The sequence below is a fragment of the Mus caroli genome, chromosome 1, assembly GCF_900094665.2.
Source record: "Mus caroli chromosome 1, CAROLI_EIJ_v1.1, whole genome shotgun sequence".
Classification (NCBI taxonomy): Eukaryota; Metazoa; Chordata; class Mammalia; order Rodentia; family Muridae; genus Mus; species Mus caroli.
Genome location: NC_034570.1, coordinates 99,517,906 through 99,542,007, shown reverse-complemented (window position 1 = coordinate 99,542,007; position 24,102 = coordinate 99,517,906). Strand labels below are relative to the sequence as shown.

Here is a 24,102-nt window from a genome sequence, read left to right as displayed (position 1 = left end):
CTTCCATGAGAATCTATAATATATCCCTGGCTTCTTGGGGTCTTACATAAAACAAATGCTTGTTGATGGATCCAATTCTTGTGGAGTCCCAGTGTAAGATTGCTTAATGTTACACTGCCACTGGCAATTTCCAGTGTTTTGATTGGCATGAACAGGTGGCAAATGTTAGACTTGGTATTATTGGAGGTCATCCTTAATGTAGATTATCTGGTTAAATTATCATTCCCCTGAAGACAGAAACTAATAGCTCTTAATGCCCATCCTACTTATCCCAAAATGACATAAACAGCAGACCCCCTCAAATAACACTGCTTGATACAGTCATGACAAATACTTTCAAAAAGCAAACTTAGAGCTTGTGAGGATAAGTGTCCAAATGCAGTTTTGAGATCATTAGTATCTGTCCTTTGCAAATTCTCTCCTGTCTATATTATGACTACAAGCAGACTGGGCATTTGACAATGGAGATGGAAGTTCAGTAGTGGAGATAGCACTCATGATATCACACATGACTCACTTTAGACTGTAAGGACATCCTCCTGCTACTCCATGGCCAGGCCTCACCTTACATACAATCCTAACAAACAAGTGAACCCTTAGCTTCCTTGCTAGCATACCTTCAAAGCCACAAGTAGGGTCAACAGAGGAAGTGAGGGGAATGATAGGGACCTGACACATGTGGTGTTCATAATCAAAAGATGAAAAGTTTGCCCCAACCATAGTTGGCAGGAAAAAAAGAAAATACTAAATTGCACCTCCCCTACAAAGTCCAGTTGGTTTTAAGTATTAACTGGAGGAAAAACTTGGAAGTAGGAGACTTTGGGGATATTTAAGTGAAATAATGCATGTGTACAGTCATTAAAACAAGCAGAAAAGTGGTGTGTGTTTTCCTGAAGTTTGACTTAGATTGTTAAATTCAATATAACAAAATTAAAATTCAAAAGAAAAAAAGACCTACTAGTCATGGCAAAGACTGACCTCTCAGTTTGTGTATGATGTTCCCCAGCCACTGCCATATATCATATGGACATTTCTAGAAATGAACAAGCTTAGAAACCTAAGTCAGGATTGGGTCCTTTCTGATAGAAAATTTCCCTATCCTCCATAGTTAGGTCTGCCTGAGACCCACAGACTCACAGGAAAAGGTGGTAAGAGTGGGCTTCCTTCCTATTTTTTCCCACCACACATATCCTTCTGTTCCACTCCAAATACAAAGAGCATGGAGAAAAGAAGAGGTAGAAGGCCTTGTTGGATTGGAGCCACTGTGGTATGCTATCAGGATGAGAGGAGGCAAATGTTAGTTCATGTGCACAGTGTCCTCTTGGGACTCTAAAGACCATCTAATCCAACTGGAACCCATGTCCCAACCAGATAGGTCCTCTAAGCAGGCTCTGCCAAAAATAAGCAATCAAACAAAATTTAGGTCTCATTACAGCTGCCAGAAAGAAGACATCCTTTATCCTCTAGTGCAGTTCCAAACCATTCTTCTTTCTCTGCGTCAGGGATGCTCTCTCTGGATCTGTCTTTTAGCAAGTGCCATGCTGATATCTCCTAAGTCACTCTAGGAATAGTGTACTGGATAATACTATTCAGGGAGGAGGGGTCTTTTCCCATTGCAGGTATTAACCAGACCAAGAGATGCTCTCTCAGTAGTAATAAGAAAAATATCCCCTAGAGGGCAGACGTTGTCTATGAATGGAAACCACCAATGTAGACTATCCCAGGGAGACACTGACCAAAACTGTCAGTGTTTTCCAAGTTCTGGGACCCACCTGAAGCTCCCTGAGCCCTTGGCCAGGAGGTACCAGGCTCTTCCCTCCTCTCCACACTCACGTGCCTTTCCCAGAATCAGCCCATATTTTATTTATAAGTTGGAAGGAGGAAATGAGCAAGAGTGGGGAGCTTGTACAAGTGACCATTTTCCTTTTACAAAACAAAAAGAAAACACATTCGAGGATGTTAAAAGTAATTAAAAAGAAATGAACATGTCATTAAAGGAAAATGCAACAACTAAGAAAACACCACAAACGTATGGATCCTAGTAAAGTTCCATTTTGAGGAAGAACCCAAAGAGAAAAGAACTGGAGAGGAACTGTATGTCCTCTTCGGTGGCTGTGGTTTCAACTTGGAAGTGTTTGAATGATCCTGATACAATCTGGCCTTCTCTTTGTTGGATTACTCAGAGTGCAAGAAACAATGGCCAGGGAGAAGGAAGAACAGCAGGGACATGACTCGTTTGTATTCTTTTTACTCCACGTTAACCTAGAAGGGATTTACACATATCAATGCTTCTAATAAATAGGTGTCTTGGTTCTATTTCAAGATAGTAATTCTAAGCCAATAGAGCAAGAACAAGGCACATAATTCAATAGCATTTTATTGTCAATAGCACAGAAAAGACGTCACCATTGAACCTCTGGAGGAAAAAGAACCCTATTTACAATAAATGGCAAGAAACTGGGTAAGGAAAGACACATAAGAAAAACTGCAGCAAATACTTCCTTTTGGTGGCAACTTTAAAATTAGGTTGCAACATAACTGACTTACCAGAACCATTTTATAAATTATTAATGTAGACTACACACTGTTATCTGAAATCGTTAGATTTGTAAACTGAGAAAATATATGCCAAAGAACTATGTGTACCTAAATAGTGTTGCTTGTATTTTTTGAAGGTTTGAGATCCCTTCTCTTTCCCCACTGCCACATTAGACAAAAAAGGAAAGTTCCTTTAATGGCCACAAAACTCTTAGCATCACGAGACTTCCTGTAGATTTTAAGTTGCTGGCGCTGGAGATGTCAGGGACGTTGTGATCTGGTTAGAAGCCTGCCAGAAACAACATTGCCCAAATGACCACATGGGAGGTCTAGGAAAAATAAAAGCCAACTTTTGTAAAAGCTGAGCTTTCCCTTAGGGTCTTAGTCTTCAGCTAAAATAGGCCCATAATTCTTTATTCAACACTCCAAGATCTAGAATGTTCTTCAAAGTGTTTCCATGAGCTGATAACATACTCATTTTTCAGGAAAAAAATGATCACTTATGAACTATCTTTATGTACTTGTTTCGTGTGAATAGTCTATATTTATGGAAGAAATATTAAGGTATTGGTTGATAGGGTGATTGTCCATATGCTATTTGTGGAGTTCCATTATATATAGTATTTACAACATGTCATCCTTCTATAATCTCCAATTAGGATATTGAAGAAAACTGTTTCTTAAGGTTTAACATGAAGACTTCTAGACCTACAGTATTGTGACATGTATAGAAATTCACTTGAAAATGGGTACTTTGTGAACCCTATACTCTTGTTCTTAAGAGTTGAAGGAAGTGGAGATCTCTAGAACATTCTTTATCTCAGTAAGGCAAAGCCCTGAGAATAATGTCCCCCACATCATCCTATAGAAGTTCCTCCCTTGAAGACTGCATTTTTATCCATAGCTCTGAATGCTTTGACAAATGAAGAGCACATATTTTCTAAAGTGATTTCCTTTCGCAACAAGTATTCGCTGTTTTCTTTGACAAAGGAAAACAAGGAAGAATTAGGAAAAAAGGTGTCTGTTAGTGTGAAGGTTACATATGACAAATGTGGACTGCTTCCTGATTCAGCAACATTTACAATTTATTGTATAGAAAGTGATTGTCTGGATACAAAGTTTACAGAGCTCTGCAACTACAGACAAGTTCCCTGAGACTTGGCAAGGCCCTGCCAGCTAAGGAGAACAGAATTTGCCAAAGAAAATGATGTTTCGAGTTTTGTTGTGTCTAATGATATAAATAAATGGATGGTCAGCATTGAATTCATCCTTATGCTGTAAGATCCGGGACCCTGGCACCTCGATGGACTCACCACCATCTTCGGTTATTTCTAGGCATACTCTATGAATCACATTTGATAGGGACACTCCCTTGGTCTCTGACATTCCAGAGAAATCCGATGTACTTTCATTGAAGAGACTTTTCAGCCCTAGGCTTTCCAGACTAGCCTTGGGATCAATCATCTTTTCTACCTTAAACTTTGGGAGGGAAAGTTTGACTTTGGCATTGGCCATGGTACTGGGGTTGGTCCACTGTAACAATGTTTCTGGGTTGAGTTGCTTTTCAATCTAAAGACAAAAAAGAAAAATATTTAATTTTATTTACTTCTAATTGTAAGTATTTTTAAAACTAGCTTGATCATAAATAACAAGTGCTAAGCATAGTTTTAAAGAATTTAAATCAACCTTGATTTGAAGACAGCCCAGCACAGAGACTAGTTCCTCATGTAAGATCTACCAGTCACCCAGACTTCTCTTCCCCACCCTACAGGAAAGATCTCTTCTCAGTAACATCTATGATAGCATGGTTTTTATTTGCTTAAATTGTAGTGCAATTTTTCAGAAAGAGATTGTGATCACACACAACAGTGAAATGAATATAAAATTAGAAACTTTCCTGTGGATATCCTGCTTATTCTCTACAAAGGTGCTCATAGTATTCATGATCTAGACATACCACCAAAGTTAATTAGAAGCTATTCCTTTTTTTATAATAGGAACTTAGACTAGTTCTGATTCAAAAGTGATGAGCAAAACCATTTCAACTGGTTTGAAAAAAATAGATATGCAATGAAGCATAAAATAACTTCGTCATAAAATTCTTCATGGAGCAAATGAAATTAAATTGCTCCTTGACCTTCACACAGGTACCACCAAGAATGACAGTAGCTAACTGCTGCTACTAACATGAAACAATAATGTACCAGTGTTATTCTCCTGGTGCAAATAAAAGCCAAGGGTGTGCTAAGGTCATAAGCTAGTGCAAGTGCATTTTCTAACAGGAAAAGAATAATTTATTCTCTTATTAGTCTACAACAATTACTTTTTGATTAATATTCTCAGTTTTGTTTGGTACAAATTACTAGGACAAAAAAAAAAGCGAAAGCATTAGAGTTAACTAGCTTTGCAACTAATGGATTTATTTTTCTGTCCGTTTACAGCATGAGCATGGAGTTTAGGCCAAGGGCTCTTTTCCTCCAAGGCTCAAATCCTAGGTCTTCATGTCTTCCTAGGACTGATTGATCATGTGGTGATAGACTGGCTATTTACGCTCTGTGACTTCCTTCCTCATCGGTAAACAAGAACATTTATAACAGTTTGTGTTATAAATGTTATAAAAACTAAGTTATCCTTTGCCCATTGTACATGACAATAAATGTTGGCTGTTTTTTCACTTTAAGGAAGAAAAGCCACAGAATGGACTTCAGACCCCTTAAAGATGACTGAGCTGAGGTGTGTGAGGCTGGCCTCTCTGGGCCTCCCCAGACTCCATCTTTACTTCTTTACTATGTTGGGCTTCTCTCGTCTAAGTGCCCAACTGCCTCCTAACCTTCTCCAGGCCTGTGGACTCATCCTCCACGTCCTTGGGGAGCACAATGAGCATGCTCAGATGCTTATTCTGGAAGGGAAGTTCTATGATCTTACAGCTGATGTCATCAATGTTACCCAAGCAGAAAGTGGCCTCAAGATTCATCATTTGTACGGGCTTGGTGTCTGTCTGTTAGAAGAGAATATTTTGAAAGGGTTAATTTTCAATTTATAAAAGAACACATGAATACATGTATACATATACAAGCATATATACATATGTACAAACATAGATATAGATCTAGGTGATAAAAAGATAAATACAGAAATAAAGATAGAAATGGCAGCCCAGATAGATAGGAGTATACAAAGTTCTCGTGTGGTTTTGGAACATTATGGTTTAAGCACACACACAAGAATCTACATGGTATGCATCTTTTAAACATCTTATGACTTCCTGGAAAGTTATTCATGTACTACTTTACTATCCTATGTACTCTACATTATAGGAAATATATATTTACATATGTAAAAAAGAAAAATATGACAATGAGTTCATATTTCATATGGCAGACAGACAACAACAATCAAAATACAAGGAATTCTATAAGTCCAGTAATCCCAGCACTCTCGAGATAGAGGCAGAAGGAGTATGAATTCACGGGAAGCCTGAGACACACAGTACATACAAAGCCAGTTTGAGCTACATATAAATACCTTGTCTCCAAAACAACAACCACAAAAACACACTAAGGACATACCATTTGCCTATCATATGAAAAGCTCAGGCTTCAATCTCTAACAGTACACACACACACACACACACACACACACACACACACACAGGAGGGGGCAAGGGTGGGAAGGAGGAGGAAAGCATATGGAGTGAGAAAATGTACAAAGTTATTTTCAAACTATGTTTCTAAATGTATATGAAGTATAAACAAATTTCTTGGGTAGATTTGTGGTCAACCCTCAAGATAATTCATCAAATAAATGAAAATATTACAAAATTTGAAAGAAAACATATAAAATCAAAACCTCTTCTCGTCTCAAGCATTTAGGATAAAAGGGGCATAACTTAGAGATCTGTATGCCATTTCTCAGAATAGGTATTATGCTAAGCTCTTACTCTAGTTTTCTCAGTATAGCCCAGCCCTTAAAGGACACCAAGGAACATTCTATCACTCAAAATATTTAGTGACTGGCAAATGCAGTTCAAAGGACACACACACACACACAAAGAAATAATAAAACGTTTTGAAAGAGAGTGTTTCCCACACAGTACAGAGTCAAGTGTAGTTGCTCATTAGGTAGACAGTGAAATATCACAATATCAAACCCCTATAATTCTGTTAAGGATCTAGGTTTCCAAGCTCTGATGTTACCTGGCTTTATGATTTAATAGCAAAAATAAAGGGATGGCACACCTTCTCCCTCTCCTTTCAGAAGCATGCTTTAGCACTTTGGCAAATATAAAAACTACAACTCATAACATGACCAGAGCCAAAGTCCAAGTTCTACCCACTGCCATTACATGATGTGATCCTGGGGATTCGTAAGTGACACCACTAGCCACATGCTTGAGATTTCACCTATACTCGGGGGCCCTTTGGCATCCCTTCCCAGAGAGGAACATCAACCACCAATCACATCACCAATCAAGTGTGCAGTGTGATCTTGACAGGACTAACAGTAGGGTGATCGATAACCCTGTAATAGCAGAGACTGTAAATTACATGCTGCCCCAGCCGCACTGAAAGGCAGTGCTAAGAATGTCCAGGGCCTGTTTCTGTGGACTATGCAGTGTCCGAGATGTCTAAAATAGGACAGCTAGTCCTGCCCCTTGAAGTCGGTGAAGTCCACTGCAGTCAGAAAGCTCAGGAAGAGAGTGGAGGAAGAGTGTGCCCCCTCTTACACAGAACCCTGGGAGACCTCGAATCTATTAGGAGAGATAACAGGTTTTTTCCCTTCCTGAGAAACTATGCAGTCATGGACTGTTGTGTTTTATCTGACACTGACATTTGGGCTGAGGACATAGCTCGGTTTGTCAAATGCTTGCTAAGCTTGCAGAGCTCTGGTTTGAATCTCCAGCAATACATAAACCAGGTGTGGCAGTTCCTGCCTATGATCCCAGTGTTGGAGAGGTAGAGACAGAAGAGTCAAAAGGTCAAGGTCATGTGGGGATATAGTACAAGTTAGAGACTACCAAAAAGAAAATTAAAATTGGTCTTTGGAAATTGATTATTCACCCCAAAATATTCAGAGCACTTAGTTGTAAGACACTGTAGACACTAGGGTGAAAAGACAAGGTGCCTACCCTTATGAAGTCCACACATTAATGCTGGAACTAGGAAAGTAAATTTGTCTGAAAGAAATTACATTTGGGGCGAGTGTGGTATAAAGTGAACTCCATGGGGGATAAGGGGAAGTCACAAAAAGCTGCTCTCGCCAACCCCAACCAAGTTGGTATCTGACAGGATTTCCTTCCAGGAAAAAACCTGACACTAGATAGGTCGTGGACAGAGGGAAAAAAACCTACTATTATTATTCTGCTAAAAGAACACGGCAATAAAATGACTACTAATGATGTACTGCCATATGCAAACATCAGAGCATTAATCAACTATCATCAGAGAACTTTCTTCTTGAAATAGATGGTAATTAACAAAGAAATCCCCAGCTGGACAATCTGGAGAGAGTGAGAGCCTTCAGGGCACTTGGCCCTAAATGGGATGTCATTATCTAACCCCTCACCTCAATGCTCAGAGATCTATGCAGAAGAAGAAGGGGCAGAAAGACTGTAAAAACCAAACATAGTGAGTGGTTCCACGGAAACAGCATCTTCCAGACACAACAGTACGGGTACACATATAAAGCTTCAGAGGCCGGGGCAGAACGCATAAGACCTGCACAAGTTCAGGCTAGATTGGATCCCATTCCTGAGAAGGGGAAGTGGACAAGAAAGCTCTATGCCTGACCAAAAAGCCATTTGCAATTGGTACCTGCTGGGAAAGGGCAAAGACATTTTCTTCAATGGAATGTCACTAGGTATATGTCACCCACCCTCCAGGACAGGCTTCTCGCTCAGGAGTATGGTGCCAGCACAGACTCCATGTGTTTCCTGTGCATGCTCTTTGCTATTTGCTCTATTTTGTTTTTTATTTTGTTTATCCCTTTTGACTTTTTTGTTGTTGCTTAAGAGTTTGTTGTTTTCCTTGTTTAGCTGGGATTTTTTGACAGAGAAAGAGCATCATGAGGTTGGGTAGAGAGGGAGGGAGAGACTCTGAGAGGGTTATGGAGCAGAAGATGATGGAGATATATCTATTTTTAGAAGACGATAGGGAGAAATACAACACTGAAAAACTGTTGCATGATATCTACAGAACAAGATAGTTTGAATATTGCAGCTGAAGGGTTAACTTCTTTGGGCCTGAGCTCTTTTGTCATTTTTTATTGCATTTATCCATGCCTATGAGAATGTGCACATATATGCAAGCACCATTGCAAAGGCTTCCATAAGTCAGAACAACTTGCAATACTCATTGCTCTTCTTCTACCACATTGGGTTCCACCAAAGAAGACCACATCACATACAGATCCCTGAGCCTCCCTAGTTTCTCTCAAGACTTTTCCAGTCTTGGTTCTTTAGTATAATTTATTTTTTTCTAAACAAAGAGCTTCTTTACTTATGGATATTATTTTTATTACATCCACATCAATAGTATAAATGAGACAGCCCTGAAAAACAGGTTTATAATTCTGATTACCAGGAATGTAGATGAGTAAAGCTATACTTTCTTTTTCTTCATAGTCAACCATATTATAAATTCTTTGAGCTAGGATGGGCACTACAAAAGGGAAGGGGAGGAGTCAGGGGATAAATATTAAACCATGTGTTTTATTGCTAGATAAGTAAAAAAAAAAAAATGAGATCAAAGTGCAGTGACTGAGTCAGGAACCTAAGTCCTAAGTGACCAAGACTTCCTGACAATCTGGTGGCCTCTAATTTGCTTTGTCTGCTTGCTTTCTCTCCTTTTTCCTCCTTTGGTTTCTGCACAGAGATTCATTCCTGTACCCTGCTCTACTGCCACATCTTTGGACTCTACTTCCCTACTTCACATGCTGCACATACCTTGCTGATTCTGAAAGGACATTCTTTTGTTTCTGATTCCGGAAATTTCTTCATCCACTTTCCAACAAAGTAGGCAGCATTAACCACAAGGATTTTGGTCTGGTCACTTATACTGTTCTCTGACAAAATGTCCTCAAAGTGGCCTGCAAATGGTCACAGAAAACCACATATAGCAGTTATTTATCTAAGTTGCTGGCGGCTGCAAGCTTGTTCACTCCAGCAGTGGAGCCCTCCGTAACCAGCAGTGACTGCCAGTTCTTCATAATTACTTTCTATTTCCCAACAAATTCCCCCTGTTCAAACACTGTAAACACATTCTAGGAAAGGATATCTAGACACTGATTACAACCCAAACCATCTTCATTCCAATTCTTTCCTGGCAGGGAAGACAACTGACTGGGACGTTTAATGGGGCAGTGTGTGCGTGGGGGGTGAAGTAAGGGCAGAGACAGGGCTGAGAAGGCTTTACAGGAAGCAGGGATGGACACTGAACTCAGCATAGCCTGAGCAGTGGAGGAACTCAGGACAAACTTCCACCATGATTCTAGGTTTGATTTTGTTCTCCATTTACGTTTGCCTAAGGCCTTTTGTCCTTTTTCCGATTTTTTATAAAGTTGGAAGAATTTTTAGTTGGAAGTAGATTCAAGGATCATCTTTCCATCTCCAGACTTTCAAACCTGCCTTCATTGCTTGCCAAAGCCCATAATATAAAAGGAACAGCTGGGCCTCTACCAGAGCCTGTGGGCCTGTGGCAGCTTGTCAGAGAGCAAGGCAAAGCCCATAGAGAACAATGCACCACGATAATTTGCCAAGTAATGAGCTGCTATGAGAAATGCCCAGAAAGCCAAGTTGTTGACATGGCTTGATGGGCAAAGAATTTTGCTTGTGTACTAAAAATATCTAAGGAAGCTTCCAGATGTTCAATATTTCTAAGCTTAAGGCAAGGATTCTTAAGCAGGGAGGGCCAGCAGAGTATTAAATGGTACTTGCCATCTGTGAGCTCCTTAATGGAGCTATTAATTTGACCTTTCGTTTCTTCCAGTTTGTCTTTGAAGTCAACAGTTTCCAATTCTTTTGCATATGGTCTTTTGGTAGAACTGATAAATTCCTGGAAAAAAAAACAAAAACAAAAAACAAAAACATCCAATTCACAAACTCTGGGCAGCTCTTTGCAAGTGTAAGTGGAGCTAATGCAGCATCATACTGTGCTAAGAAATGGTTTCCTTAAATGCCTATTATTATACATATTTTCAAAATTGGTCACACTATCTGAAGCATTGTATAGAAGGAAGTATTTTCCTTGTGTTAGATGTTTTAGTTCTTCAATTATAAGACATATCAATTACTAAATTATTAATTGGATATCAGCTTTGTGAAAAACAAAAGAAACACTATATTATTAAATATATATTTAGATGTTAATCTCTATTACTTAAAAAATATTTATTTATATTAGTATATGTATAATATAAATATATAGATGTGGTTTCGGTCTAAAATGTGCCTCAGACAATAAAGGTTTAAACACTTAGTTCTCAGTTTTTGGCACCATTTTGAGACTTTCTATAACCTTTGGAAAATAGGGCCTAACTGAAGGAAATAGTTTCTTGAAGATAATATTATCTCTGACCATTTCCTGTCACTCTCTACTTCTGGTCCTTCATACTATGAACAGCTCTCTTCTGCTATATACTCCTACTTATGTATCTACCCAAGCAAATGGGAAGAAACAGCCATGGACTGAACCCTGTGAAACTTGGAGCCAAAACAAATATGTATTCCATTAAGTTGTTTCTGGGTGGTATTTTGTCACAGCAACAAGAACAAATAATGAACACTGTGTGTGTGTGTGTGTGTGTGTGTGTGTGTGTGTGTGTGTGTGTGTGTAAAACAGAAAATAAAATGAACAGAAAACCTTTATCATCATTAAAATAAGTGAATATTCTTTAAAGGTTCTGGCTCTCAAATAAGATCCAAAGATCAGGGGTCAGGCATGAAGTAAGCTCTTGTTAGAATGAATTCTTAGGCCTTTAGACTTACTAACTTAGACTGGGCATTTTAGCAAGATTTCCAGGATTTTCATCTGCACATTGAAGTGTGAAACCTAGGGCTGTAAAGAACACAGCCACAGCGGTGTTGTCTGTGTCTAACTCTAACTCACATTTAGAATGCAAATCCTATCCTGACTGGTATTGATGCAAGAGATCTGAGGCCACAAAGTTGGGCTTTCAATGAACAATTTAGTGGTTTAGACTCAGGTGATGCCCCTCAGAGCACATTTGTTTGTACTTTAACGTATATATTTGTAGGCACTACCTAATAGGAGTAGCAAAGGAAAATAAAATGAGAAAGAGAAAGGAAGGGAATGGGAAGGAAGAAAGAGAAGAGGGGGGAGGGAAGGAGGAGAGGGACAGAAGGGAAGAGAAGGGAGAAAGAAAAGAAGATGGGAGGGCAGAAAGGGGAAGGGAAGGGAGAGGAGAAAAGGGAAAAGAAATAAAGGAAGGGAAGGGTGGGAGAGGGTTGGGGAAATGAGGAAAGAGAAAAGAATGGGCAAAGAAATGAAGAAAGGTTTAAACTCCTAGTTTGGTAGAAATCATTCTAACTGTGGAGTGACATCCAACCAAGCTAACATAACTTAAATGCCACACCAGTCTACCCTTGAACTCCTTTTCAGAAACAACAGTCTTAGCCAATTAACTTAGCTCTGGTCCATTGAACCCCAATCATGGACTGACTAAGGCAGCCAGCACTACCTAAGAACACCAGAAAGACAGTGAGGTGAAGAGCCTCTGCTGTCATTGCCAATGACAAAGTCTTTAAGTATCACTCAGGGAGCTTTTAAAATGTTTCAATGCCCAGGTGAAATTCACATCTCAATTTTCTTTAATTTCCCAGGTGACAGCTAGAATTTAAAAAGCTGTGCATATGTGTCCTCGAGCCATAAGAGTAAACTGACAACAATATCTAGTAACTTAATTCCCAGAGATCTTACACAAAAACAAATACTGAATGCAGAACATTGTCATGCTGTGGTGGGACTTTTGGCTTGAGGATTAAGAAGCCTGAAGTTCCGACCACAGAAATTAAAGTTGAGTCAGTCCTGCATTAGCAGAGATGGGAAGGTCCTGTCATCAAGAATCTTGGCTATGTGTTTAAATAGAGACCTCAAAAGTCTTATGCTACACTCTGGGATGTAACAAGAGTAGACCACAATGCTCTTCATATGACTGCCTCAAGAAAGGACTTGGTTTAAATAACTACAGCAGCTTTGTACAAATGTCCTTGACCTGCCTAGGAAAACAACATCAATTCACACCTGATGAAAACTGATCATTTGTAGTGGTTATCTTCTCACTGGTTCTAAAAGATATCTGGACCATGTTAAAATTTGAACTGTGGAATTTCAGTCATCATCAGGCCATGTGTTCCTTGTTTAAAGAGAGAGCTTATTGCAAATTGTCTTGAGCCCCATATGAAGATCCATTTGCTAGATAGTTGAAGCTTCCATTATCCCTTTTCTCCAAAGAACTAGGGGTTGGGGGAGTACTTGTCAGTGCTTGCTGGGGAAAGGGGACACATTTCTCTGTATTATGAGAAGAAGTGACTGTTGTTTCACATACACACACACACACACACACACACACACTCCGCCCTACATTCAACATCTGCAGTGGGCTGCTTCAGAGCTGTCACTCTAGAAAAGAAACCTAGCAACAGTGTGAAATGCCCCTTCTGGGAAAAGGTCTGCACCACTGTTATAAACAACTTACTGTAGAAGGGTTCAGAGATTTGTCTATGTAGAGTCGCTTGACAAGTTTCAAAGAGTAAAAAGAACTGAGCTTATTAACATCAGAAGTGACTGTTTGAAACCCAAAGGGTACATCTTTGACATTCTCAAAATGAAGGACCTGTTAAGAGAAAAAAAAATTCCATTATTAAAAAACAAACAAACAAAGCAAAACATTGTCCCGGAGACACAGTACTTGCTCTGTAAGCATGAGGCCCTGAATTGGATCCCCAGATTCAGGCATCAATAGGTCTTCAGTAAGGGATGAGGCATGGAGATTAGCTCCTCACCAATCCAGGACTTGGGCTGCATGGATCTTATATGGGTCTTGTGCAGGTGACCACAGCTACCGTGAGTTTATGTGTGCCTAACTATGTCTAGTCCAAAGGTTTGCATCTCATGGCACTTCTCCCTACCCTCCATCCACATTCTATCTAGCTCCTCTTCCACCTTTCCTGAGCCTTGGTGCTGCAAAGGCAAAAGATGTCAAGAGAGATGTCCCATGTCTCTTATCCTCAATTATTGACCAGTCAATACGACTGCTGCCTACTGCAAAAAGGGGCTTCTCTAATCAGAATTTAGAGCATATATAGCCACTGGTATATTCCCCGTGCCTCAGAGAATGGCCTTGCACCTATATACATACAATCACCATTAACTGAACTAAGTAGATTATAAGAAATAAAAAAAGACATGAAACTGGGAAAAGGCTATGTTTAGGGGGGATATGAAGGGAGTTAGAAAGGGTAAATGGGAATGGATCTGATCATGTTTTATTGTACACATACATTTAAGTTCTCAAGAATAAGAAAAAAATAATATTACAAAAAGGCTAGATGTGATGGAAAAGACAAACAGGTCACGTGTGAATGAGGCATGGACCCCATCCACCACCACCCCCACAGTCCTTCCAGAAAAAGAGATGAAACCTGAAGAGTAGAAGCTGGGTTTACAGCATATGAAGATGAGAAGTTCAAATGGTACAGCTCCTCTCCCTAGGACTGAGACAGTCCCTTTTGCCTCCCCCAATTTCTCATCCTGACCCAGTCAACCTTGTATCAGTTATAATTTTAGGGATACTGGTGAAGCAGGTGTTTCTATTCTAAATACTGATGAATTTGTGACAAGAAAGGGGGTTTTATTTTCCCTTTGAACCTTACAGCAATCTGCATAAGGAAAATAGTAGAAAGGAGTTGGTAAGTACACCTACTATCTAAAACTTAATCTCAAAACAGCTATCAAAGAACTCATCTCCTTTGAAGATCCCAGAACTTCAAGGCTAATCAAGCGTAGCGCCCAAGAAACCCTGAAACATCTCTATACATATGTATGGATTTGCCTGGGAAATTTTACATTACTCCATGCTTCTTAAATGAGATCTCAAGCGATTTCTTTTCCTCACCTACTCTTGTATGAATATGGATCATTTAAGTTGTTAAGTTGCATATATTCTAGGATAGAATGCAATTGTGCTTTCATCTTAATATTATGTTTGATGTCCTAAATAAATTGTGTTTGAGGAACAGTGCTTTTGTTCTCTGAATATAGGGCAGGGTGCAGGGGATAGCTTTTCCCCATTTACTAAGGGTATGTGCAATGGAGCATTTAATAAGTCATTTTTAATTGAGCTTCAAATATGTCAGGTAAGGGATGTCATATGACCTGTTGACAGCCACTGGTGAATGGGACATCTGTCAGGTCCAGTGTTCTCCATCTCAATCTGGTACCTGTGCTAAATATAGGTTCTGCTCCCCCTAACTCAGTGCTCACATTTAGAATAGATTAAAAGAGCCCTGGAAATGGTAGTTCTCAGTCCTGAATAACTCCACTCACACTTGTTTTCCAATTCAGCCCTGACTTTGAATTGCAGTAACTATCCCCATTCAAAATCAAAACAAGGCATGGGCAGCTTACCTGTCCAATTTCATTTGCTGTGTCGCCTTTGGTGCCCACTTGCGCAAGGGACAGAGAAGTAGAGAGGCATATTGGAGAGAAGAGAATGTTTCCTGCTGGCTCCCTTTCACATAGTTGTTTGAACAAGTCAACAGCAAAAGCTGAATTTGCCAGTCTCAGGGCATCCATCCTGGGCCTAGAACCAAGCATAAAACTTAATTTCTAATGCAAAATGTGTTCCCAGCTACATCCTGCCAACAATAGTAAGAATTCTACATCAGTGAAGCAATGGTTTTGGACAGGAGACAAGAAGAAACTTTGGGTGAATTCCAAAAGAAAGGCAGCCATGAAGAAACATCTGGGCAGATGCCTTGAGGCACATGGTGTCTTACTCTGTGGCCAGCATCAGGAGCCCAGTCATGTGTCACTTCCTCAGGAAGTGACCAGAGCAACCTATAGCACCAGTAACACTCAGTTCACTTTAAGATCACATATTTCAATTACTATTTTGGTTAATCCATACAAAATAATTATTTTTATATCAAAAAATAATTGTAGCATCTATGTGTGATTCTATTTAATATTTAGTTTTATTTAATAATAAGTGTATAATTTTGTCCTTAAAAAAGATACAATGAATTCCTAATTCCTAACACCTATGAATGTTACATTGTTTGCAAGTATGGGCTCTGCATTTTTAATTAGTTAAAATGGGGTCATATGGAAGTTAGGTAGGGACTAATCCAATGTGATAAGTGTCTTTCTAAAAACAGAAAAGAAAATACAGAGACATGTACAAAAAGAAGAGAAAGATAACCTGTACACATACAAAGAGAGGAAAAACCGTCACATACCTTGGACAGGATGTGCACCCCAAGGTCAGAGAGACAGTTTCACGACTCAAGGTCAAAGGCTTCCTTAGATAAGACCCAGAGGTGTGTTAGAGTCAAGTGCATGGACAGGATTGCAATTTGTACCTTAGACCTTAACAGAAATTCCAAATGCAGACAGGAGAATAAAGTCAAAAACTGGGTCTTCACATTGGAGTTCAGAATTCTCTGTAAAGGGCTGTATACAGAATAAACTAAAATAGATCATAGTATTCCTCAGAATCTGAAAAGTGTGTTTATTAGCAAAAGGAAGACAGAGCTGAGTGCACTGGTGACCACCAGCCATGCTCGCTGACCTCCTCCTTCTGCTTATGTCCCTTAGGCTAGTGTACCTATTGCAACAGATTTATCACAAGGTACCCAAAAGTTAGGCATTTATACGTTCTTTAAGGTCGAGTTCCATTCCTTCTCTTTGACAGGGTTGGGATAAGAAACAGCATCATCACTCCAGCCTAGGGGCTGACTCATGTTAAGTACATAGAAATCAGCAGAGTCGCCTGCTGTGGATGTCTGTGGAGGGTTCTGTGTTGTGGATTTGGTTTAATGCTTGCATTATAGGTTTCCAAAGTACACAGGAATTTGCATGTCTACATGTAAGATGCTCTGGGTCCCTGCCCCCAGCTGACTCTAATTGGTAAATAAAGTTGCAGGTGGCCAATGGCCAAGCAGGAAGACAAAGGTGGGACTTGAGGTTCCCAGGAAGGGAAGCAGGAGAGAAAGGAAGGAGAATATCCACGGCACACAGAGAGACTGCCAAAATGTAAGAGTCGGGAATCGTGGCCCTGGAGGATTGTAGGCCTGGGTCCAGGGTAGCCAGGATTCGATATAGAACTTAGTAAGAAATAATTCAAAAATATTGGAAGTGTGAGTGTGTTAGCCACAGGAAGGTTTGGAAGTGCCCAACCATTGTGCTGTTTAAGGCATATTAAGCATAAGGCTCTGTGTGTGTGTGTGTGTGTGTGTGTGTGTGTGTGTGTGTGTGTGTGTGTGTGTGTCTTTCATTAGACAATCAAGACCATTGGGGCAGATAGCAAGGAAGTCGGGTTGCAGCAGACAGTGGGGAAATTTGTGCAAATTAGAATACTCTTATAACAATTTTGAGCATCTGCTTACCACAAGGGAAGCTATGAGAGACTTTTCATTCCAGGTCCAAGAAATACACACGAGAGACATTCAGAGCAAGACCTGGGGCTTCCTGTAGTAGCATTTGTAACACTGACAGTTCTTGGTTCACCACAAGCACAAGTCAGCATGAGTGTGAATTGGTATGAAGTGAATAGAGAAACCTAAACTCTGTTTCCTGCAAATTTGTCAATGCTACATCCAGAAAGCATGCCCAAGCCTAAGGAAATGTCCACTCTGCCGTTCATTAGTCACAGCATGTGCAGAGATACACTTAGCCTAAATGACTGTTCATGAAGACTCATTCAGCTTTTAATAAGGCTAATTACCAAGTATCTCAGTGCTGTGCTCCAACATGAGGCTTGGATCCACATTTTGCTTGGAAACTATAAACGGATGCACATTTGACAGTTCCTATCTGCCAGCTCTTTCCTTCCACAGAGAACCTTCTTCTGACTGGCAACTTCAGCACTTGAAGTCCAAACCTGTTTATCTGCCTGACAAGTGGCTCCTTTATCAGAAAATCTTTCTTGGCTACGGAGAACGGTAGCAGCTCTTAATATGTGAGGTCCCTTCTACAGCACAATTGCCTGATAGAGCTCAAAGGTGTCAAAAGTAAGGTCTGTATATATGTGGAGTCAGAGTCTCCGACGAAATAAGAAAGGGAAAGCAAGCTGAGCACAACCACCATCCCACTCTGTTTCCTGACTGTGGATCCAGAGCTACCAGTCGCCCAGTCCCTGGTCCCTGCTGTTGTTCCTTCCCTGTCAAAAGAGGCTGTATCTCCTCCAACTCAAAGACAAAGGAAACACATCCTTCCTTACATTGTTTGCCTCTGGCATTTTGTCACAACAACTAGACAAGTGGCAAGCAGTCCTGAGTTCAATTCCCAGCACCCACATGGTGGCTCACAACCATCTGTAATGGAATATAATTCCCTTTTCTGATGTATATGAAGACAGAACACTCATATACATTAAATAAATAAATAAGAAATCAATCATAATGTCATATGGAAAATCACATTAGTGGCTCTGTGATTTGTTCCAATTAACCCGAAAGCACTGAAAAGCTGCTGTCATCCAAAGTAGCTTGAGAGAGGCCTTGGACACAGTCAACTGGCACCACCACTCTCCCAAAACAAAGAACTTAGAGCAAAGCTTCAACATACTGGCAGTAATGCCTAGAACAAGGTAAGAAGTTCCTCCACAGGCCATTTTGCAGAAACAAATTTTATTTTAAAACTGTCAAATGCCACATCAGAGATGAGTGGGCCCCACACAGGAGGCTTCCGTTGTCAGCTCAGCTTCAAAATGCAAATGTCAGTCAAATTTGTCACCTGCTCATGGGGTTGTTTTCTTTCACTTTCATGAAAATCCAAGACTTTCGTAAAGATATTCTTCTAGTTTACACCAACAGAAAAGCTGCACCATTCAAAACCACTTAGGAGTTTTAAAGTAACCTTTATCTTATTAGAAAGAAAGTCAGTAACTCCTCAAGTAGTAACACAAAGTCAGTTTGCAAGAATCTGTAGTTCTGTGACTAGGGGATGACCCCACTAATTTATACAGTACTAACCTGGTCAGCCCTGAAATGGTAAGCATAAAAGCAACACTAAGTAGACTCAGTAGGCTGTATTTATATGTTTATGTGTTTATAAATCTATGTGAAAATAATAAGAAGAAAAAGAGGCTGTGAATTTGAGAGGTAGTAGTAGGGGGATAGGAAGGGTTGGGCAGAAGAAAGGGAGGGGGAAATTGTGTGATTACATTTTAATTAATTTTTTTAAATTATTAAGAAAAATGAGAGTTAGAAGTCAAGAGAGGTATTCCTGCCATTCTTTGCTAAGGTATTGTATAATCAACGTTTAAAGTAAGTAGGACAAGATCTTGCAGCAGGATCTAGTCTGGCCCCACCTCTTCATTTTGCAAATGAGTGAAATGGAGGATGATGCCGTGATTCTCCCAGGCCACCCACGCAGGAGTGAGAGTGGCAAAGCCAAACCTGGAATTCATTTCTCCTGGCTCCCAGCCCAGGCTCCCCACACCTCCTCACCTTCTTTCTTCATATTTGGACTTTGGCCAGCATTTGATATTTCTGTAGCCTCTCAAGTTCCCAAAATCCCATATCCTAAATGATCTCCTTCAAAGATCCCAAGATACTGTCTGTGTTGGGGAGGAATATTGCTTTTGTTTGGATTTTGCGGTGTTTGTTTAGTTGGTTGGTTTTAATGACACAGGACTTTTCCCTTAGGGTTTTCCTACCTGAAGGAGCTCTGGTTCTCCTTTCTGCCTCTGGTATTTCAATTCTTTCATTAGTTCTACAAGGCGTGGACACCTAACTCAAGCCAGGCAGAAGTAGGCATTAGGAATCCCAAGGCGAGGGCTGGAGAGATGGCTCCGTGACTAAAAGCCCTGGCTGATCTTCCAGAGGAACCGGGCTTGACTCCCAACACCCACATAATGGTTCACAACCATCTGTAACTCCAGCCTGAGAGGATTTAATGGCCTCTGTAGACACTGTGTGCATGTGGTACACAGATATACATGCAGGCAAAACACCCATACATATAAAAAAAAACATAAATCAGAACAATTGGCAAAAAATAAAATCCAAGATGCACACATAGTAGCTTCCGTCTCCAGCAAGTTATTAGCTAGTGGCCTAAGAGTGATACTGGAGTGGATTAGTTACCATGGGGATCCTCATCAACACCACAGCCCTCGAGGAAATCTCAGAAGCACTGAGATCCACGTGAGTCAGATGAAAGGATAAGGTCTTAGTCTGACAAATATGGGGGGCAAGGAGAGAATACAAACAAATGTGTGGGTGTAAGGATAAGGTTTAGAATATAGTAAGGAATTATGCTGGTCTATCAACATAGTGATAGTAGATTCTTCACTAAGGTCCATGGCTTGACTAGCTCTGGAGAGCTGGGTAGGTTTCTAGGACCAGATGTGACTTCCTTCCTGTTGAGTGGACCCTAGGTGCAATTAGACAGCTTCTGGTTACCACTAATGTGTGAGCACCACAGCACATTTTGCACACCCTGCCATGCCGGTAATTGTCATGGTTCATATGTGTTGCAGCTGAGCAAAACTGACTAACAGCATCCCTCCCTTGGCAGGTCACATAGTGTTTTCTGGAAGCATGGGCGTGACTGTAGAAGTTTGCCTTGGTTCCTCCCAGCCCCATGTTCCCAGAAATAAGAAATATATCAAAATATATTTACAAATACCTTGGCCATATAGCTGGGCTTTTCTCTTATTATATCATAACTAAAATAATCTATTTATTTTAATCTACATTTTTTTCTATGTGGCTGGTTACCTGTGCTCAGGTACCTTGTGTCCCTCTTGTCACATCTTCCCAGTGAATCTCCTGTGCCTGACTCTATCCCAAGAGACTTAACTTCTGCTAAGATAGGTAGATGATTCATTCATCAATAAATTAGATAGATAGATAGATAGATAGATAGATAGATAGATAGATAGATATGTATGTATATATGTGTATGTATATATATACTTAACTATTGTGTATAATTTTAAGTTAACATAAAATAATATAATTCATCGAGGCATATTAAATAACTTTGTTTTTATTTGTCCCTTGTTCCTCTTTCTCCTCTATATTAAACTCTCTCCTCACCAGCTGGAGACCCCTCCTTATTATCCCCCTCACCTAAAAAGCTTCTATTTACTGCAAGTGGAGGAATCCAAATTACAGGAAAACACAAGAACCCACAATTGGGCACAATGGAGAAGTTGACAGATCGTGAAAAGCCCAACTCCATGAACATCTACATCACAGCTCCTGTATCTATGACTCAGGAAACATTTTGTGGAAAGGGATAGAAAGATTGTAAGATCCAGGATACAGGGAACAGTGTTGTGAGTCTTTCCTATGAATGGCCTCATAAGCAGGACCAGAACAATGGAAATATCAATGAACACATCAACATGGAAGGGGGAGAGGGTTTGATGGGATCAATACCTAGACAAAGAACTATTGACTGCTGGGAGAAGTCCTTTCTAAGGATGATGCCCTTTATTGGCTGTCCAATGCAGAGTGGCCAGCTTTGAAATCATATACACACAAACAAAACATATTCAGCAGGCTCTATTGTATTCACTCACAGAAGCATATATATGATATGGGTGTCTCTATGTGGTCTTTGTATCTGTGTTCTCTCTCTCTCTCTCTCTCTCTCTCTCTCTCTCTCTCTCTCTCTCTCGTGTGTGTGTGTGTGTGTGTGTGTGTGTGTGTGTGTGTGTAAAACAAATACTATCGAATAAATAGATGCTATCAATTTCACAGTGAGGGCCGTGGGAGGGATTTGAGGGGAAACCCCCTGGGAGGGGCTGGGGAAGGATTGAGAGGAGGAAATGATGTAATTCTGTTTTAATTAAAAATAAAATGAATCAATGGAGGCACATGCACTAGGAAGAGGGAAGAAAACTCACTTCTCTGAACTGATAGCTTACATAAGGATTTCCCAAGTATTAAGCCCCAAGCCAGTGGTCAATCTGGAGAGATAAAGGTCCCCATGGGCAGGGTAATTATACATTCCACTTTGCCTGAGAACACCCTGGTTTATGACTGCTGTCCTACATGCCTACAGTTAAGATATAGGTCCATCCTATCTACAGACTATCTGCCACACTCATCTGATGCGCACACATGTGAACTCTCATATACAGAGGTGGGGAGGGGGACTACGTGCATACTTTTTCATGTCATAAAAACTAAAATTTGCCAGACCTGATAGTTTATACTGTAATACCAAGACCAAGAAGGTTGAGATAGGAGGATTGCCTTGAGTGCTGTGAGTTCAAGACCAGCCTGCCCTACAGAGTGAGCTTGTGGAGCTACATGGTAAGTTAAGATACTGTCTCAAACACGTTTGATTTTCAGCATCAGAGCTGTATGGATAGTCTGTAGCCTAGCTTGCCTCATTGTACAGAATGGACATGATCCAAAGGCTCTCTTAGGTATTTATTTATTTATTTATTTATTCTTTCACTATTGAATTGAAGATTAAACCTGGAGCTTTATGAATACTTGGCAAGTATTCTACCATGGAGTTATGACCCCAGTCCTTGTATTTAAAACAAACAAACAAACAAAAACAAGTCTTCCTATGTTGTCCAGGCTGGATTTGAATTCTTCCTCACCCATCTGGGCCTTTAACTTGGCCATTCTCCTGTCTCAGCTTTCCAAGAGACTAGGATCCCAAGCATCTGTCACCATGCCCATCTCCCTTGGAGCTTTGATGTGGCTAGTCCTTGGGCAATAATATGACCCAAAGCGTAAGAACACAGCCTCTATGGATCACTTTCTGACCCTGGGAGGAGAAAAATTGGTACCAGAATTTTAAATACATAGTCTCATACAGTCTCTGCCATTGTGACAACACCTGGTTCCTTAAAGCCTGAGCTTTGCTGCTGACCCACTGAGTTACTGCCAGACAATGCCAGACCAGGCCACACCTAGTTAGCCCAAACTGCTGAGACTGCATGCTCCAAAGTCAACCCCAAACCCAGAGGGACTGAAATGGCACCCTATGAGGAGTGAGGAAGCATGGTACAAAGCCGCTGACTCACCTTCTAGACTCCCTTTCTGCTAGGGTTCCTTCTCTCCACCCATGTCAGAACTCATCCACACTTGCACTTACTTGAAGGTGACTGAAGCATGTAACACAGTTTGGTTAAAGATCCTCTTGGGACAAGGAGGATGTGAAAGAAAATGTTTTCAGAACTTGTGTCATGAGGACAGTCTGAAGGCCTCCTTCCGTTTAAGTCACCTCACCTTTAAGTCATGTGCCACCTTGCCACTGAGCAAAAACTGGTCAAGGTCCCCCAGTTCTGAGATCCAATTTGGGTAAATGAAACAACTTGTATTAAATTAAATTAAACAAATTATATTAAATTGTATTAAATGGAGTTTTCAGTATGAAATCTTTGAACAATGGCATTAAACTATTATTGTTATCATTATTTTTATTATTATTGTCGTTATTATTATTACAACCCATCAGGAAAAGACAATAACCATTACATCTCAAATGTTCAAGATTTATGTTGTACTCAAGTTTTCTTAAAGTTTGCTGAGCGAGGAGGGCTGATTTCTGCCTAGAACATGGGTGTCAGACAATGAGCACTGATCTAACACTTAAAATGACAAGAAGTTCAACCCCTTAATGTCCACTAGGAAGGTAAGCCCCAGTTCCCATCTTTTCGACCTTCTCTAGGTTTTCAGTACCACACCCTTTCAAAGACTGGCATCTTGAGTACATCCTGGTTCCTACCTCCTCACTGTCCGGCTGTCTTCCCGGAATCAATGCTGTTCCCCCTCGCCCCCAACCCCACCCCCCAGCACCATCAGCCAAGCCTCCTATCCTATGCCTTCTTCATATTCTGAATGTAGGTGGTGGTAGTTCCCCCAGAGCCACTTTGGGTACACAAAAACCTTAGGAGCTGGCACCGAGGCTCATCATACTGAAGCCACACTACCCTTGATAAAACACAACCATTTTCTTCAACATTTGAAGTCAACCCCCTTAAACTTTTATATGGCTTGTCCCTGAGAGAGAACTCAACAGCCCTGCGACCTCCCTTTGCTTACCTTGAGTTGCAGGTATCCCGGGAAATGAGATGCAAAAGGGGGGAAGAAGCCTACGGAGCTCAGAGGCAGTGAAAGCTGTGCTCTCTGCCTGGGGAGAGGTGCTCACCTGTGGCCACACCCAAGCCTCCCAGCCTGGCCCCGCCCAGCCTGCGCTGCCTGCACCACCCAACTGCTGAGCTTACTCATGACTCTTGGCAGCCTGTGCAAGATTGGAAGACATGATTCAGGCCCAACTTGCTGTTGCTGTCTGCACTGTTTCTGATGGCCTGCGACAAGCACAGGCAGGAAGGTTCTGTTGGTGA

The 24,102-nt window shown here is 40.6% G+C and overlaps 1 protein-coding gene across 4 annotated transcripts; it reads right to left on the bottom strand.

Moving 5' to 3' along the window:
- Window positions 1–2,361: 2,361 nt before the first annotated feature.
- On the bottom strand, window positions 2,362–23,886 carry Serpinb5 (serpin family B member 5). 4 transcript variants are annotated; one of them, XM_021174167.2, is made up of 8 exons: window positions 23,801–23,886; window positions 16,016–16,145; window positions 15,183–15,351; window positions 13,252–13,389; window positions 10,472–10,589; window positions 9,482–9,624; window positions 5,369–5,536; window positions 2,362–4,107 (listed from the first exon to the last, which is right to left on the bottom strand). In XM_021174167.2, the coding sequence occupies exons 3-8, from the start codon at window positions 15,348–15,350 to the stop codon at window positions 3,715–3,717; spliced, it is 1,128 nt and encodes a 375-aa protein (XP_021029826.1). In that variant the 5' UTR covers window position 15,351; window positions 16,016–16,145; window positions 23,801–23,886; the 3' UTR covers window positions 2,362–3,714. The 4 variants fall into 4 exon arrangements, with proteins under 4 accessions (XP_021029826.1, XP_021029817.1, XP_029338018.1 ...); XM_021174158.1 differs by lacking the exon at window positions 16,016–16,145; XM_029482158.1 differs by lacking the exons at window positions 15,183–15,351; window positions 16,016–16,145 and having other exon boundaries at window positions 23,801–23,880.
- Between the last annotated feature and the right edge of the window lie 216 nt (window positions 23,887–24,102).

Excerpts from the sequence above, each read along its gene's own strand:
- Serpinb5 (XM_021174177.1), bottom strand. The coding sequence starts at position 15,371 with ATGCTTGGTTCTAGGCCCAGGATGGATGCCCTGAGACTGGCAAATTCA. Across the intron at positions 13,390-15,182 it reads CAGCAAATGAAATTGGACAG|GTCCTTCATTTTGAGAATGT; the intron begins GTAAGCTGCCCA and ends TTCTCTTAACAG. Across the intron at positions 5,537-9,481 it reads GTCCTTTCAGAATCAGCAAG|ACAGACACCAAGCCCGTACA; the intron begins GTATGTGCAGCA and ends CTCTTCTAACAG.